General features: G+C 43.8%; 1 protein-coding gene across 1 annotated transcript in view; it reads right to left on the reverse strand.

Annotated features, from left to right (window-relative positions):
* EGFLAM (EGF like, fibronectin type III and laminin G domains) overlaps nt 1-17,863 on the reverse strand; it is a 155,741-nt gene that overhangs the window by 82,144 nt on the left and 55,734 nt on the right. Inside the window, exons 5-6 of the mRNA XM_036886056.2 lie at nt 10,946-11,063; nt 9,568-9,703 (exon numbers count right to left, since the gene is read on the reverse strand). Coding sequence (XP_036741951.2) covers nt 9,568-9,703; nt 10,946-11,063 — 254 coding nt within the window. The remainder of the gene's footprint in view (nt 1-9,567; nt 9,704-10,945; nt 11,064-17,863) is intronic.

The raw sequence follows: 17,863 nt of genomic DNA on the forward strand, positions 1-17,863 counted from the left end.
CCTCCAGGGAAAACAGCATGTTATTCCTAATGTCAAATCCAGAATGGCCTTGGCGGTGGAGGCCTGAGAGGGAGTGAAGCAAAAGCCTAATTATCCACAACCAGAGATACGTGTGGTCTTCTTCCCTTAACAATGGATCTACCGTTCCACAATTTAATGTTTTTGGAGGACCTCGGACTATTTGGAGGCTCCTTCCTAAAATATTCCTTCATGTTATTCCTTAGGCATTATCTCAGAAACAGAATTAGTAAGACTGTCCTCGGAACTCTCCCATGCCTTGACTCTGATTCTACTACACTGATTATATACCACCTTCTAACATAATTTTGCATTTCTGTCTTCCCTACTAGCTGTGGGCTCATTAAACATGCTGATTGTCTTATTCATCTCAGTGTTCCTTGGAATGTCTGTATGACCTTTCAAAACGCAAATACTATCAGTCCCATTCCTGCTTGACTTAACACTTTCCATTGCTCCCTATTGTGTTCAGGACAAACAGGAGCTCTGTTAGATGCCTTTCTTGTTCTGACCCTTATTTACCCATCCAGTCTTATCTCTTACCACACAGAACTTCAGGCTTTCTAACTAATTCCAGGAACAATTTCTTGAGTCCAAGCTGTTGCTTAAGTAGCTTCTTCTGGCCTGATCCTCTTCAGGCTGTGTCTTCCCTCCCTTTGCCTGGATGTCCCTGAGGTGTCCTTCCTAACTCCTGTAAGAAGCCTTCCTAGACTCCTTCAAAACAGAGTCAGATGTCAAGTCGTGTTCCTCTCGGCCCCAGGTCCCCAATCCTGCCTGCCACACTCACCACTCTGGACTGTCCTCACCTGCCTTCCCCACTGGACTCTCCAAGCAGAGGCAATAGCTGATTCACCCCTTCATCTCTTGCACATGCTTTGCACATAGAAGATACTCAATGTGTACATGTCTAGATGAACACATGCACATGATAGGGAAAGGGTGGTTGAGCTGAACTGAAGTATCTTCAGATTTTGACATTAGGAATAACACAATAACCTAAACCAGGGGTTGGGAAACTTCAACCAGCTGCCAGTTTTTGCAGATAAAGTTTTATTGGAACACAGCCAGTCCCATCTGTTTAGGTATTGTCTATGGCTGCTTTCCTGCTATAATGGCAGTTAAGTAATTAGGACAGAGGCTATCATAAGATATTTACTCTCTGACCCTCTGTAAAAAAGTCTGCCAACGCCTGGTCTGAGACAACAGTCTTTAACCTAGTTTGCACCACTCTGACTCAGTCTGAGGAAGCATATGAACTCCCTTTCAGAATAATATTTTTAAATGAATAAAATAAGATACAGAGGATCACGAAGGAAAACAGTTACAATGAAAAGTTATCAAAACAATAAAAAATTATGATATAGTACTATATGTACTTCCTTATTAACACATTAAATAACATGCCTAGCAATGGATTTAATAAGTCTAATAATTTCAAAGTAGTGATAAGCATAACTGGTATTCTGACATAAAAGCAACAATTGTAATGGGATACAAATATATCTGTGATGCTAATGGTAACAAAGCAATGGTGACTGTGGTTTGTTGACTACATTCATATTTGAAGAAAACATTACATTTCAGTTGGTAAAAGTAGGAATGTAATTTTTGTCTAACCAAAGCCCAAAAATCCCTTGAATTCATTCATGGACCCTTGAGGATCTACAGATTGCAGGTTGAGCACCCTGCTCTGAGAGAAGACACATGATCCCACAGATTATCAAGAGCAAACACAACAGGGAAGAGAGAAAACCTCATGCTCAAAAGATCCTCCGATTCTCCATCAATTTTACAGACTGGTTTTATGCAGGATTTGCTCTACACTAAAACCAACTACAGAGGAAAGGCCAAAGCCAAAACCACTAAGTAGTCACAGCTAAAAAAAAGACGTATTCTTTGACCTTAAGCTTTCAGCCATCTTTCTTTATTTATGTATTGGCTCAACGCAACCAAATGACAAACAGAAGGATAGAACAGGGTAATGATAAACTTAGCCGGCAATTTATCCCAGGTGGGGCAACCAGAGAGCATACTTTCATTTACAGTTTACAAATGGCTCCCTATGCTGTTACACAAGAATTCAATTTATGTCAACTCCCATCAATCTGACCAGGGATCACATCAAGAAAGCTTGCTGTAGGAGGGATTGAAGCTTTAAGGAATTGATTTGTAGAACTGCAGGTTAGACTTTTGCAAAAACATTCACAATCACCTTTCCACTTGAGCCTGAGTGGAGAAACTCAATGGCTGCCAGAATTTCTAGAACCAGGCACTAGTCTGCAAAGTGGTTCTTAGATTTTTTATTTGGAAACCAAAGTTAGGAAAAGGAATTTTTTGTGAAGCACCACTTGTCAATATGAAATCTCAGCTGACGTCCAAACAGGCCCATTCTTGTTTATTTCTAATTCTACTGTTGGTAGTAAGAAGGCTTATACTTAACACAACTTCCTAAATACTTTCTTGAAAAGAAATAGAAATTTTAAAATATTTTCTTCCCATTCTCCCCAAAATTAATTAACTGTGTAAGAAGAATTCTTTAAATATTTTAAGCTCTATACTTTTGGGGACAGGAAAGCTAACAGAGGGCTGCATCACTATTGAACATTACGACCATTTGCCCTGTTATTGCTATAAATTGCAGTGAAATGCCATGAAAAAAGTTGGCAATTCACTTACATATTATGAAGCACTCCAAAATACAAACCGTCATTCAGTATGGAATAAACTCACAATGGGAACTTTCAAGTTGGTCTTATACATTCAGTATTATTTGAAGTTTTATCACATGATGATATTCCTTTTATGATAAGAAACCAAAAGCAATAACTAACTTTGGGTCGGGGGTTTGGGGTGAAGAGGGAGATGTGTGTGCAGATCCATGCTGTTTTTCTTCTGGCTTTTATTTCTGCAGTTGGTAGGTAGGATGTTGGTTACTGTTGTAGCCTCTGAGATTCAGAGAAAAGGATTCAGTTGAACTCCCTGTAGCTAGTGTGGCAATACATTTCCGTTTCCATGTGGCTCAGGGCAAGGAATAGAACACAAAAATCTTCAATAAGTCACTCTTTTAAGTATCATACAGACACTTTTTCATCTTCACAATCCTTCTGAGGCAGGCACTATTACCATGCCTGCTTTACAGCTGCAGGAAGTAAGGTTCAGAGAAGTTCAGGAGCTCACACAAGGTTCCAGCTAGTTGTTGGCATTCTCTAGATTCAATCCCAGGACTGCTTGTGTGTAAATGTTTGCGAGCACCTACTTGCATATTTATTCCATGCTAGGTGCAATAACCACAGAGGGGAGCAAGTTAAGACACTGCCTTCATGTCCTGGCTAGGAAGACAGACCTTGAACGAGCAGTTGACTACAGGATGCTAAGTGTTGCAAGTAAATGTTGCAGGTGTACCTAACCTAGTCTGGGGAAGGGGCAGCAATTCAGGGAAGGCATCCTGGAGGAAGTGATATTTTCACTTCCCACTAAGCAGGGCTCCTAAAGGGTGAACAAGAATCACCTAGGTAAAGAGGAAAGAAGAACTAGTCTGGCAAATAATAGCATTATAAAGACTTCTAGCCAGCAAAGCACATGGCTATATAGGAAAGCAGAACAGACCTATCACAAAAGCCATAATAGGAATACTTGGCATCGATTGAGCACTTACTGTGTGCCAGGTATTTTTCTGTGCATTTCATGTAAAGCAACTCATTTAATCTCACAACTTTATGAAGTAAATTGTCCTCTTTTTTCTGTCTGAGGCACAGAGAAGTTAAATAATCCATGTAAGACACAGTTTAAAAGAGGTGGGGGCAAGGACCAGACCAGGGAGCTAGCTCCAGAGGCTGCGCACTAAACCATCAGTCTATGCTGCTGCATCTTTGTCAAGGAGGACACAAAATCAGAGTCGCCAGGTTTTCAAGGTCAAACAGCACAGCTTAATTTCCCACATAAGGAAGCTGAGACTTGGAATAAAGCAACTCATCGCCAGGATCAGAGCTGTGTCTTCTGCTTCCACGTTTGGACAAACTTAAACCTAAGAGATGAAGCCCAGAATTAGACTATAGTTCTCACTTCTGAATGAGAAACTAGCCCTCTTAGTCTGTGGCCTTGACCATGGGTCAAATTACATCATCCCTTACAACTATTCCAGGAAAATCCGTAATCCATTCAGCTTCCATTCTGAATCCCAGACTTGATCTTCCTTCAGTAACAGCCTTTGCAGGGTCACTTCCTGTGAGGAAACTAATAAGTTCATTTGTTGCTTGCAGATTATGATGAGATGGGAAGACAGATGACTTCTGACAAAAATACCGATTTTTGAAATAATTTAAAAACCCACCCAAGTGTGTATGACCTTGAGATTCTGAAGTAAAACCAGGTAGGCACTGCAATCAGCTTAGAAGCAACCCAGTGTGAAGCTGAATTTCGCAAGTCTTATCATGGAACACATATACAAGGAACCAGAGAATTATTTAAGGCAGAAAAGTATGAAAGAGAAAAGAGGGGAATCATTGCTCTTTTTCATTTATTAGTGTATCTTGGGCTGAGCTATAGAGATCAACATTTCTTGACCTGTGTCCTTAGTATATACACAGAAGTATTTTGAACTTTCACTTGTACCCAAAATAACCCAGTAGTGGACCTTTTATTGAAAATAGCCACAGAAAGCTTTAATCTACCCTTTCCAGCAATTGAAAAGGCAAAGCTCTGAAACTATTTCAACCCATCAGGTCACACCTACAGAAAAATTATAGGTAAGTTAAATGAAAACTATCTGTCACCTTTAACCTACCTGATGGATAACGTATGTGCATTGTGGCACCCTAACTGGAACATCAGAGGTGAGGAATATTTTTCCAGGCCTTTCTTTTCATTGCCACCATAGTGTATATTTTTTGCTTATGAGAAAAGCAGTTACCTGGGGGAAATTCTTAGGCAGAAGGAGGAAAGTTTCTCATATATTTATTGCCAAAATATTTCAAAACATAGGTGGCTATATTTATGCTTGGTTCTTATTTTGATAAATAGTAAGCATTGCTAGCCACAAAGACATTTCCAGTATCTGCAGGAAAAAAAAAATTCTACTTCACCTTAAATGCATGGCTTTTCTGTCTTAGAAAGGCAGGTTTGCTTTAAAAAGATTCCAAAATATGTTCTAGCCCATAGGGTTACTTAGAATTTACCTTTCCAAATCTTGTCTACACTGATTAAGAATGAAATATCTACTGTTAGCAAGGAAGTTAATGCATAGACTGCAGGCCAACTTTGGGGTAGACTGTGAAGGTTCCTCATCTAAAATCTTCATCCTGCCTGAGCCAGAGACCAAGACTTTTCTTTGATATGGTCAATGAGAGCAGCCTTCAGAGTGTTCACACCAAGGGTGTACTCCACTCTGGGAGACGTAGAAGCTGGATGAGGATTAAAAGATGTGCTTGGTCCTAAAGCCATGACTCAAGAGAACATCATAAATACAGAGTGTCCACCTGAAATATCACCAAAATTAGCAAATAAGCAGTCAGTAGCCTCACACCCTGGTCTAGTGCAATTTCTCAGATTCTTTCATCAGCCAGTTCTTTCATCAGCCAGTTAAATATTTCTTTAAAAGCTTTTTAAACTAAATTTCCTAACAGTGCCTTTGATATCATTATTCTCACTGCATAAATACAACAACTGATGTATAAGCACCTACCAAGACAGACAGAGGACTGGAAAGTAGCCTTCCAGGGACAGCACCTAGACAAGAACTTCACATTAAGATGATTGAAATCTGAGGCTAGCCTCTGGCAACAAACTGATTTCTACAATTTCATAGCTTGGGCCTGCCAGAGGCCTGCCTCCTGAATATAGCAAGAAACTTGGCTCACATAGAGACCTATTACAGGTGTTTCTAAACACAGGAGTTAACTGGGCAAAATGATTTTCAATATTAAACATTTATCAAACCTTTCTGGGTAAAACAGAGTAACTGGAGACCCCAAAAGTCTTTCACACTAACTGCAGTTTCTGATTTAGGGCCCAGGGAAGCTTCCTCCAAACATATTCTCAGGCACTCACCTGTAAGGGGATAGACTCTGAGATGTTTACAAATGAATGTGGGGATTTATTTTGCAAGCCAAGCACTAAGTGCTATGACAAACTGTGAAGGCTTTCTTTTTGGAACAACAGCAAACAGGTGCCTATGATGAGGCTCAACCAAAGGGCTCTGGGCAGGCTGAGTCCATACCTCCACCTCTGAAAGTGGATCACAGACATGCAGGGCACATGGGGTTTCATAAAAAGAGCACCGGGCTGGAAGTCAGGAGACTTTGGTTCTAATTTTGATTCTGTCCCCAAACAGCCATTTTCCCTTGGCAAAGCAACGTAAGCAACATGTCTCAATTTCTTCCTTTGCAAAAGGGAAACAGTGGTATAGGGGTGTGTGTGGGGGGGGCAGAAAACAAATAGATATTGTATGTCTACTATGTATAAACACTTTATAAAGACTATGAGCAACAGTCCTACAATGAGGGTCACATTAGCTTGCTATTACAGAGGAGGAAAGGGAGGTTCTGAGATAAAAATCACTTCACCAAAACGACATATTCTGGAGGAAATAATACAGCAGGATTCCCTGGACAGGGACTGGATCCAGGGATTTGTTTCCCCCATTCTACCATGTTTCACTTGTGACTCCAAGATGTCCAAGAGTTCTAAACAGGAAGCTACCTTTCTAGGACCTTACAAAGGTATACTTGTCAAGAGAAACAGACTTGTTAAAAATAGTTATAATAGTCAATAACTTTTTAACATTTACACATAAGAATTTGGGTCCTAGTCCCTCAACTCTTAGAGCAATTCTGAGTGTTAAAAATGCATTTTTGTTGAAGAATTATAATCACTAAATGTAGGTACATAACACCCATGTAAATCTTAAACTTGTGTAGGTTTTTAACATCTACAAAGCTCTTTCTCATATGTGATTTCACTTGATCTTCCTAACTACACACTGGAAGGCTCAAAGGAATTATCACCCATATTTTGTAGATAAGAACATTGTATTCAATGCCTCTCGGCCAGTGACACCTACCCTTGACCCACTGCTGATGTGAGTAGCAGCTGTGGTGTGGAGAGTTTCCTAGGAGCTCAGACTTGCCCAGAAAGGCCAGTATTCAACCTGAAGCATGTGCTGTGCTCATATCACTCCTAGTCCAGGACCCACCCGCTTAATCTGCAGGCCAGCAGAGTCTAGAAGCATGGGGAGCTAAATCCCTAGGAGAAACCCTCAATCAACAAAGGAGGACAGAAGCCAGTGGATAAATAGCTCCTGTGTTTTTGATAGACAAGTTCAAGAGCAATTCTATACATGGCAGAAACATGTCAATGGAATGAAGCCCTGGCAGAAGCCTATAGAAGTAACATCAGTAACACAGTCATACACCCTCCTTCCCTGTCTCCCTATTTCCTCATTCCTGCTGCCACATATAATAAACTACTTGCACCCAAGTCCAAGTATCAGGCTCTCCTTTGGGGGACCCCAGACTATGAGAGGCCATGAGGCATCAGGAGGGGAAATGACTGGTGCCAGGCCTCTTGGCTGGCAAGTTGGGGAGGAGGGACTCTCTTCCAGTTCTTCTGGTTCTAAATCCGATGAATCTCTTCATCTACGTTCAGCTGCATCCACAGGTTAAGAAACTTCTTTTACCAATATGCCAGACTTAAAGTAAGTTAAAAAAAAATAATACATGTTTTAGTGTAAAATTAATAATATGTGATAACCAGCATCTTTGCTAGGGGTTACATAGATGATTGTCCAGGCTCCCATGAGAATTTTGCATTTCTCAAAATTTTCAAGTATTATATTTTTGCTTTGCTGGTGTTAGACAAGTAAATTAGAAATGTTAAGTTTCACTCTGAGTTTTACAGATGAGAAAGGTAAAGTTTTAGGACTTCCCAGTGTTGCAAATTAAACTACAGTTGGAACCAGGATTAGAATCTTGTCCACATGAGGCACACTCCGGGCTTTGCCTACCAAGTCTGTCCAACAGCAGGACTGTAGATTATCTTCAATGAAGGGCATTGGTCTAGAGCTTTGCCGTAGACATCTGTTTTTTTTGTTTTTGTTTTTTTAAATTTTCCCAGCATCTGTTTCCTCCCTTTTCCATTAACTGCACCAGTTTTCCTTTGAGGGCTGCTTTTTGATCTCTCAATCCATGTACTTCAGGTCTAAATGACCTACCAGTCCTTAGTTCCAGAGCTCAGAATGTGACAAGCGCCTGATCAATGAGTGTATTCTGTCCTGGCCACAGTGATTGGCACAGAAAATGAATAGAACCAAGTCTGGCCAATTAGAATATCAAGATGCTAATGGATCATGGAGAAATAGCCACTTGTTCCCAGTGGGGAGCTAGGTTCCTAGACTGTAAACCTCCAGTGCCTCCCATAGGAGGAGCCTGCTTGAAATGCAAATGAAGCCAATAAAAGGGAAAGCAGAGCACAGAGACGATGGAGGCAGACCATCGATGGGACACGGATCCAGTCTTCCTGATTTTAGATTTGCCACTGGGCTTTACAGTCACAGAAGCCAATGCACTACTGCCTCATCTTTCAAGCTTCTGCCACTTGCAGTTCGGCAAGTCCTGCCTGAAGTGAGCACTGTACTCAAGCATTACATGCAGCACTTCTCTGAAGAAGCAAGTATCCATTTTCCACCAACAAGGAGTAGGCTGGGAAGTCAAGAAACAGAAGCCTAGCTAATCAAATCTTGTCAGAATCCTCTGTCCTGGGTTCAGAGAGCCTCAGGAATGAGGTGCTGAACTAGTCTCTTTATGAATCCATGAAGCAGCAGGCCTCAGACCCACCCCGTCACCTTTAATATACAGAACACCAACTCCACAGACACTGTTTTCGTCAGCTGGGTGCTTCGATTCAAATTCCAACTGAACTAGGAGTTTAGAGGAAGGGCCTTAGATGGACATTCCTTTTGTTCAATGTGTGTGTGTGTGTGTGTGTGTGTGTGTGTGTGTTTTGTTTTGCTTAAAATACAGCAGCATTGAGAACTCATGGTTTTCTATATGTGAGCTCTTAGAACTCCCAATCACTCTCCTATCCTCTGATAAACTGAGTAACAAGAACTAGAGAGAAATAAGCTGAAACCAAACAGAGAAACTTGCCCTGCAGCAACATGGATAAGGAAACCATGAATTGTACTTATTTTTAAAGAGTTTTCCCCTACCTCCACCTCCAAAAAAGTCACCATCAAATATTTGCTTCAAATGAAATATTTCAAAGCCAGGGAGGCAAGTTTCAAGCTTGAAATGCTGGCAGGCTTGTTGGCAAAAGTACCTGAAGGGCTTGCTGCATCTAGAGCAGTCTCTGACTGCAGAGGGGAAATGGGGACGAGGTAAGGTGAGAGCGGACAGGCTTCCCACCGCTGGAGGGGTGGGGACCGAGAGTAATACAAGCCTCCACACTTTGGGCACCTTGGCAACACACATGCAGTGGAGACAACCTAGTCTTCTGTCATAGGTGGAATGCCTGAGGTCAACACATTTGGCTTTTGAACGGGACACACAAACTTACCTGATGAATTCCACAGAGTAGTGCTGAAGAGGGGGGCTGCCTTCACTCCTCCCAGGTCTCCAAGATAAGGCCACCTCGGAATCGGAAACCACAGTGACATGTGGCTGCTCGGGGGCGGCTGGAGGAAGGCAGGCATCTAGGCAGGACAGTGAACAACCCGAGTTGGCTGTGGTCTTTGCTGCTGGAGAAGGTTAGTCTGTAAAAAACATGTGTGTTTCCTACAGCCTAAGCATCTTTGTTCAGGGCAGCCTCAAAATCCAAACCAAACCAGCACAAAAATATCATCACAACTGAATTCACCTTGTAAGGTCTGAGACCATGCGAGCCAGTCTTCCCTTCTTCCCCCAGCAGCCCTGGCTGGAAATCCAACTAAATCACGTCCAGCCCTGGGACACACAGTGAGTGCTGTGTACCCTTGAAACCCTCCATCACACTCCCACCTCCTAACAACCTTTCATCACTGTTTGCATGTCCGAACTGAAATTTACCTACAAGGAAAATTAAACGCTTAGCATCACTGTCACTTGCTTTCAATTCGTGTGTGTGTGTGTGTTCTGTGTGTGTTCCCAGCTCCAACTGTCAGGAAACACACCAGTGGTAGGGCATTTGGGAAATGCCTGCACGTTAAGGAGGTAGGAGGCCTGTGATGTCACCGCCTCAAGCTCTCTGCTGTCACTGCATTCATATCCAGACTTTCACATCTCCCAGCCTCTGTTTACACTAGGGCTTCTGCCAGAAATGTCCTTCCTGCTTCTCTTCCTAGCGAAATCTTAAGCAGTTTTCAAAATTTGGGCCAAAGATATGGTTCTTTCTGAAACTGTCCGTGAGGTTCCAGGCAGAAGCAGCGCTCCCTCCCTTCTGAGGAATCCAGAGCCTGTCACACAGACCTCACATGTGCTGGGGCTACGTGCTACCATACGCTCCTCCCTCCACAGCGAGCCATGCGAACAACGCGATGGAGCCGCCTTTGTCCCCCTGCGTCCAGCACAGTGCCCCCCTCCCTTGCTGGGCTCCATTACCTGTGAAGTCTGTGCTCCCACTCAGCTTCCTCACCTTCCCAGTTCCCACCTACTTGTCACATCTCTACTAGTTATCTTGTCAGGGAGTTCTTACCTCACCCCTTCCCTTTTGTGTTCTCACGGTCCTCTAGGTAGCACTTACCACAGTCTGTGACTACATAAAAATTAGACAATGTCTGGACCCACTCCACCAATCTCTGGGAGGGCAGGGGCTGTGCCCGTTTCCGCTCACCACTGAATTCCCAGAGCCTAACACAATGCAGGGCACATAGTAGGTCCTCATTGATATACACTGAATAAAAGAATGAATGAATAGCACCCATCACCCTCCGATTATTAGTGATTTGAACCCCCTTTACCTTGGGGCACAGTGGTAACATGCCGAGGAGAGCTAAGCCGCCCTTTGCCAGTCGGGCTGTATGCTGCTATGGTCACTCGATATTCAGTGCCTGGTTTCAAATTTCCGATCACTTCCTCCTGACAATGATCGAATAGGAATAGATCAATGACCAGAAGTTCTTTGGGGGCAAACCAGACAATCTCCATGAGGGCTGCATCTGAAGGCCCCTGTGAAATTCTTGGAACAGAGACTGTTTTACTTTCCCTAGGCCGGCCAAGTTTTAAAATGTGCAAAGAGGAGAACACCATGCTGTATTTCCCACGACTAGAGAATTATCCTTTATTGGAGTCTATGCACTGTACTAGAACTGGGACTCATTCACCCTGTCAGATGTCGCTCTTAACATCTGAGTTCTCTGGACTGAATGCCAGACTGTTGGAACCCAGGTAACGACCGTTGCCGGGGTTGGACTCCCCCAGTTCTTTCTTTCCATTTGCACAACACAGATGCTCAGAGATTAGCCACAGCAGCAAACTGAAATCTTGATTTGTACCAATAAAGTAGGGATCAAACTCCGGTTCTCAAATTTTAAACTACATCACCTGGAGGGCTTCTGAAAACAAACTGCTGGGCCTGGACCTCAAGGTTTCTGATTGAGTAAATCTGAGGAGGGGCCTGAGAATGTGCACTCCAAACAGCTTCCCACATGCTGGTTCAGGAACCACACACTGAGATCTGTCTTGCCAGTGCGTTTCAGCCCCTGGCAAGTTCACTCTTGATTCAGTGAGACCAAAAAAAATGACAACGGAACATTCTTAGGGTGAAAGGTTTTATATCCAACTTTACTCCCACAGTGGCAGGTCAAGCGTTAGAACCCTGTTCGCCTCAGAGCAAGTCTGTATGCAGCAAGCAGGTCTCTGCCTCTGGGCCTCTCTGTCCGCCTCCAGCTGTCTCAGTCTCTATCCTCTGCACTGCCACCCCTCCAGCCTCCAGTCTCTGCTCTCCAGCAGCCATGCAGCCCAGAGCACTGGGCAGAGCTCTTTGCATAGAGTCAATAACAGCATGTTGCCCACATGCGTGCAGTGCACAAGCCAACCAGGGTCAGGTGAGAATCCTGGACGTAGGAACTTTCATTTTCTCTACAGACCTACTAGGACTGATGATGGATGTGTGTGAACTTCCCCCTCACCAGAAAGCCCCAGCTGAAGAAGACTCGCTGCGCCCTGGGCTTTGGCAAAACTGATGCGTTCCTGAGGCTGCAGTGCTAAACAGCAAGCGGGAGCCTCGGTCACACTGGTCCCAGCCCATTGTAGCGGAAGGGAACCGGGCTCTGGAATCAACGCGTTCTGGGCTGGAATCCTGGCTGTGCCATGTATTGCTAGCTGTGGCCTTGAGATTAAATTCCCTCAGCCTCAGTTTCTTTCTCTGGAAAATAGGGATGATATCTAACTACCTTGCCTGGTTTTAATATTTGGGATGATGTGCTAATAAGCAGCTGGCACCAAGGATGTCCTCAAGAAACAGGTTGTAGTGATTTTTGTCTTGGCTGTGTGAGACCCCCTCCTCTTCTCTGCTTACTAGGTGCTGTCACTTCTCAGGGGCCTGAATCTTCCCCTTGACCCTGACCTCCCAGGCCCATCTTATCCTACCAACTGCTGTGCCACTAAGTTAACACTTACATAAATTACAAATTATTACTATTTCTCCTGTGGGGTTATAAGCTGCTTGAGGGCAGAGATCCTGTCTTGTATTTCTTTACAAACTTCCCTGCAGATGATTAAACAGTCATTGTCATTAAGGGGAATTAATCAATTGACCAACAAAACTTGTAAAAAGAACTTGACAAATAAGCAGCAAACACTTACTGCAGTAGTTCTTAACCTTGAAGGCACCTTAGAATCACGTGAAGATCTGAAAAGAATACTGCTGCTTGGACTCCACTCCAGACTAGTTAAATCAGCATCTCTTGGGGGTAGGACCCAGGGTCAGTGTGTTTAAAGCTCTGCAGGTGAGACCAAAGGGTGGCCGGGTTTGTGAGCCCCTGGTCTCAGCTGTGGCTCACCTCCTGTGCTCTGAATGCCATCTGCTCCCTTTCTTCTTTTTCTCCTATTCTCTCCATCCTCTCACTTATCTACCTGATCTTTCTGTAAGTATTTACTGTGCTCAAGTCTCTCCCATCTGGAAAACAATCAATCATTCCTCCACCATGCATGTGTCCCACCTCCCCTCCACAAAGGCAACCTCCCTGGAGTGCCCACTTCTTCACCTCCTATTCACTCCGCAACTTACTCTCACGTGGCTTCTTCTCACTACAAACCTACTGAGTTATTCTAACCAGATTCTCCACAGCAACTTCACAGTAAATCCAACGGGACCATCTCAGTCTTTGACTTCTTGCAGGTTTCGATACTGCTGCCCACCCCTGCTTCTTAAATCTCTCTGTTCCCTTGCAAGTGTGGCTCCACTCCTCCCTGATCGCCTCCTCTCCGTGTTCCCTCCTCATGTACTCCACCCACTCCCCGTTCTCTGCTTGCCTCTTGGGTGTTGATCTGCCCCAGGGGCTCACCCCTCACTGTCTCCTCCAACTGTGCAGTCTTGCAGGGCAACCCCACCTACTACGCCCTTCGCTGGCAGCACCACCACTGCGCGACACCTCCCAAATCCGTGTCTTCTGGCCTGATCTGCCTCTCAAGGTGCAGATGTGGGTTTGTGACTGCCTTTTGAGTATCTGTCCAACAACTACTAAGCTACTCAATTCAACACAACCAAAGCTCAACTAATCATTTCTCTTCCTACTGCCAAAATCAAAGCAAAAGATTGCTTTACCTCTTGTGTCCCCTCTCTCATTACCCAAACCAGAAATTCTTGATATGTCCTCTGTGTTCACCCCTCCCCTGTCCACCAGTCCATCAGTCACGAATTCCATTGCCAGCACTCTTTCCTGTCACTGGAACCTGTTTGTGTCATTTTATCTTCACAACCATTTAAGTCCAAGTCCTCATAATTATGACAATGGGCTCTGCTTCTCCATGCCACTGATACTGTGCCCCCAATGCTACTAGAGTTGTCTTTCTAAACTCTAAATCTGAGCATGTCACTCCCATTTAAAACCTCCTGAGAGGCAGTCACAAACCCACATTTGTGTCCCCTGTTTATCCTTCCGGCACCATCTCTGCCACCTCCTTCCTGGGTCTATATTCTGGTCATACGTAGGGACTTGGCAGGGCTCAAATTTATGCCCTCCGTTTCCTTGCCTCTGGGCCTTTGGACCTGCTGCTCCCTCTTCAAGAAATGCCCTTCTCCCCACTCTTGCCTGGCTCACCCCTGCTCATTCTTCATGACTCAGTTCAGCTGAGACATTACCTCATTTCCCTGACCCCAGCCTCCAGTCTGGTTAGGCGCCCCTCCTCTACACTTCCCCGGCGTCCTTGGTATACCTCACTCTGAGCACCACTCACCTTATATTGTAATTGTCTGTTTATTTGTCACCTTCTCCCCACCCACGTGAGGGCAGGAAGCAAGTTTTTATTCCTCTGGCATTCCAAAGCTTAGTATAGTATTGTCAGACATGTAGCAAATGCTCAAGCGGTGCTTTTTGATAAATGAATAAAGTAGTGAACGAATGAAAGAAATCAAACCAAGATGGCCAATATAAGCAGATGACATCAAGAACAAGCTTCTACTGACCACTCCATCTAGATTAACAGCCTCAGTACCTCTGCCTCAGGCTCTTTAGTAACTCCAGACCCAGGGCTGACTTCCTCTTACTCACCTCCCTCCAGCCACCTCCACATGCCTTTCAGACCCGCTTCCATCTTCCATGTCCACTTACCTGTGCTATTTCTACAGCTTCCCAGTGGGTGTCCATCTCCAGTCCTCCACACCCTCCCTCTCCCCGACTTCATTCTACTTGGAGCTGTGCAAGGGGTCTTTGCTGACATATGGATCTGTTTTCAAAGCCCCCTCTCCTACTCTAATTCTCTGCACCTGTGCATCCTAGTCCCACCATCTGTCCCCCAGTCTCCTGTCCAGCTGGGTGGTTAATAGACCAAGATAGCAGGTGCATTGGATATAAGACCCCTGTTCTCCTTCCAATCCCAACTGCCACTCCCAGGCTTTTCCCATGGAAGCAGAAACACACTTTCAAGCTGACATGATGCTCTCATAGGCTTTTGTTTTAGGATCCTTTTCTCCTGTGAAGTCCCTCTGCTCTATGAAGTATGGGGGGTAGTGGTGGGTTTCATGAATTATTCTGGATATTAGCTATGAGCCAATACCAAATACAGCTTCTATTAGTTACCAATTATTGAATGTTTTCTCTGTTCCAGAAAAACACATATAGCCTGAGTTAATTCTTCTTCAGTCCTATGAGGTAGGTATCAGTCTCATTTTCATTTACAGTGGAGAAAACTAAATCCATGAAAAAAGTTAATGATTTACTCAAGGACATGTGTTTATTAAGTGGCAAAGTAGGGATTTGAACCCTGCTTTGTTTGAATCCAAGGCCCAAGTTCTAATTCAATAATACACATATGGAAAATATTAAATAACATTTAAGTCAACAAAAAATACTTATCAAAAACACTGAAGACCAGATTATTATTTTACCTATAAACATGACATTTATGTATCAGAAATTTAATTTATCACTGAAAATGAAGAGAAATTATACTTGCAAAAGTTTATTATGTAGATTAAAAAACAATTGACCTCTTTAGACATGGAAGGCTAGCTCTACCGTTAGCCCGACCATGTCCTGAGGTAGAGGGTGACCATCCCAGAGGCCAACTATTTCCAGTCCTTTCCTGACAGGCTGGTAAACTGGCATGAGTGAGCGAGGGTCCAGGTGACTGAGCAGCTGGAGCCATGAAAAGGGGGGTAGTTAGAGTCGATGATTTAACTATCACTTCATCCTCTGACATTGCTCCTCCCAAATGGAATCTCTCATTATATTGTGACTTGTGATAACTCTTGGATTCTTTAGTAAAATACCACACAATCCATAGTTTTTTGTATTTCCATCCTTAAATGTCTTAACTACCACTACTTCAGCCTTGCATCAAGCTAGATAAAATGCTGAATATACTCTTTTCAAACCGGAAAAACCAAGTGTTTGTTTTTTGCCTTATGGAAGTTTGAAAAGAAGTGAAAATGTTTAATCTCTCTTGGCCTTTATTTCTGCACAAGATGGTAAGAAACCGAGTGAGAAAAATTACTTTCAGGGAGTAGAAGCCTGAATGAATTCAACTGTCTCCTCTCACCACTCCCACACCTTTTTTTGGTGGGGAGGGGACAAAGTTGGGCACTTCAGGCAAAAGAATCCTTCTTTGTGTCCGTCTAGACCTTTCTGAGATACAAAACCCCTTCCAAAAACTGCCTCCTCTGTCTTATCAACACCACCTGCAGCTGTCATGCAATCAAAAAATTTGTCTACAGAAAAGCAAGGCTGGTCAGTTCATTGAATCCAAAGAGAAAGTTCAAAAGACTTGGAACCCACCGAGCCACTCCCCAGGACTCTTGCCTCCTTCACAGATCATCAGAAACAACAAAGTTACATCTGATAACTGGTATAATGGTTCACATTTAGATACCATTTTGGAATTTACAAACCTTTGCACACCACTGCCACATTTGATCCTCACAACAGCCCTAATAGATGAGTCTTATCTCCATTTTACAGATGATGAAACTAGACCCTGAGAGTTTACACAACTGCCATTGGGGACAATGGGCCTGGTTTCCCTCATAGAAGCATTACCACAACTTAATACGCTCCCAACTGCCCAACTCCCAGACATACCCATAGCAAACTGTCAGGCTACAACCTTGTTTTTCAAATGTTCAACTGTCTTTTCCATGTCTACCCTGCCAGTCCCGCTCCCTCCCTTAACAACCTGTGACAGGGATACCTCATTGTCCCCTCATATCCATCCTCTCCTTTCTTATAATAGAAACCCCGTATTTCAGCTGTGCCCTGGCCATTCAGAGACTACATTTCCCTGTCTGCCTTGCATCTAGAGGTGGCCATGTGACCTAATTCTGTCCAATGAGGGGTGAGGGAAAGTGCTGAGGGCCATTTCTGAGTTACTCCTTACTAGTGAGGGGGCTGTTCCTCTGCTCTCTTCCTCCTCTGTCTAGAAGGCGGGTGTGGCAGCGGGCCATGGTGGACCATGGGGAGGAGGGAGCAGGAGTTGGCAGAACAGTGAGATGGAAGGATCCTGGGTCTCTAACACAGGGACACCACCAAAAGAGTCCTCAACCAATTATATTCAGACAAGTACATGAGAGAAACACGAACACATATGTGTTAGAATCACTGTTAATTTGGGTTTTTAGACTGCCTGACTTTTATCCTAATTCATACCTGATCCAATGTATAAAAGCAACCTGGGTAGCCATGTAAGAGGAGCCCTTGAAAAAACATGGGACTATTCTTTAACGAATCTTTGTTCACTTTGCAATGATGAAACCATGTTGAACGATTCTGAACTAAATATCTGACCCTGATTTCAGACTTCACCTTAGCCCACTTCCATGTTGTACCTTCCCCCAACTGCTGGAAACCCAGGTCACTTGTTTTGAGAAATGAAACTGGATATTGTCCTATTCACTAGTCCAGACATACACCCTGAGGTCACCCAGTGAGCACAGCTGGGGGGAGGCATGAATGAGAAAGCACTGGCCTAGGAGCCAGGAGACCTACATTCTGGTGTCAAATAGCTGTGTGGTCGAGGGGATGCCACTCTGGGCCGAAGTTTCAACACTAAAATCCTATGATTCCTCTAAAATAACCTTGATTGGTAGCTAGTAACCTTGGATTCAACTAAACATTTAACTCTACAAGTCAAGGCTGGCCTTGATTGCCTCCATGGGATTTGAGAATATCTAGCCTCATCAGACAGAAGGCACCAGAGAAAAAGAAGTGTTATCATCCAAA

The sequence above is a fragment of the Manis pentadactyla genome, chromosome 2 (assembly GCF_030020395.1).
Source record: "Manis pentadactyla isolate mManPen7 chromosome 2, mManPen7.hap1, whole genome shotgun sequence".
In the NCBI taxonomy this organism is placed as follows: Eukaryota; Metazoa; Chordata; class Mammalia; order Pholidota; family Manidae; genus Manis; species Manis pentadactyla.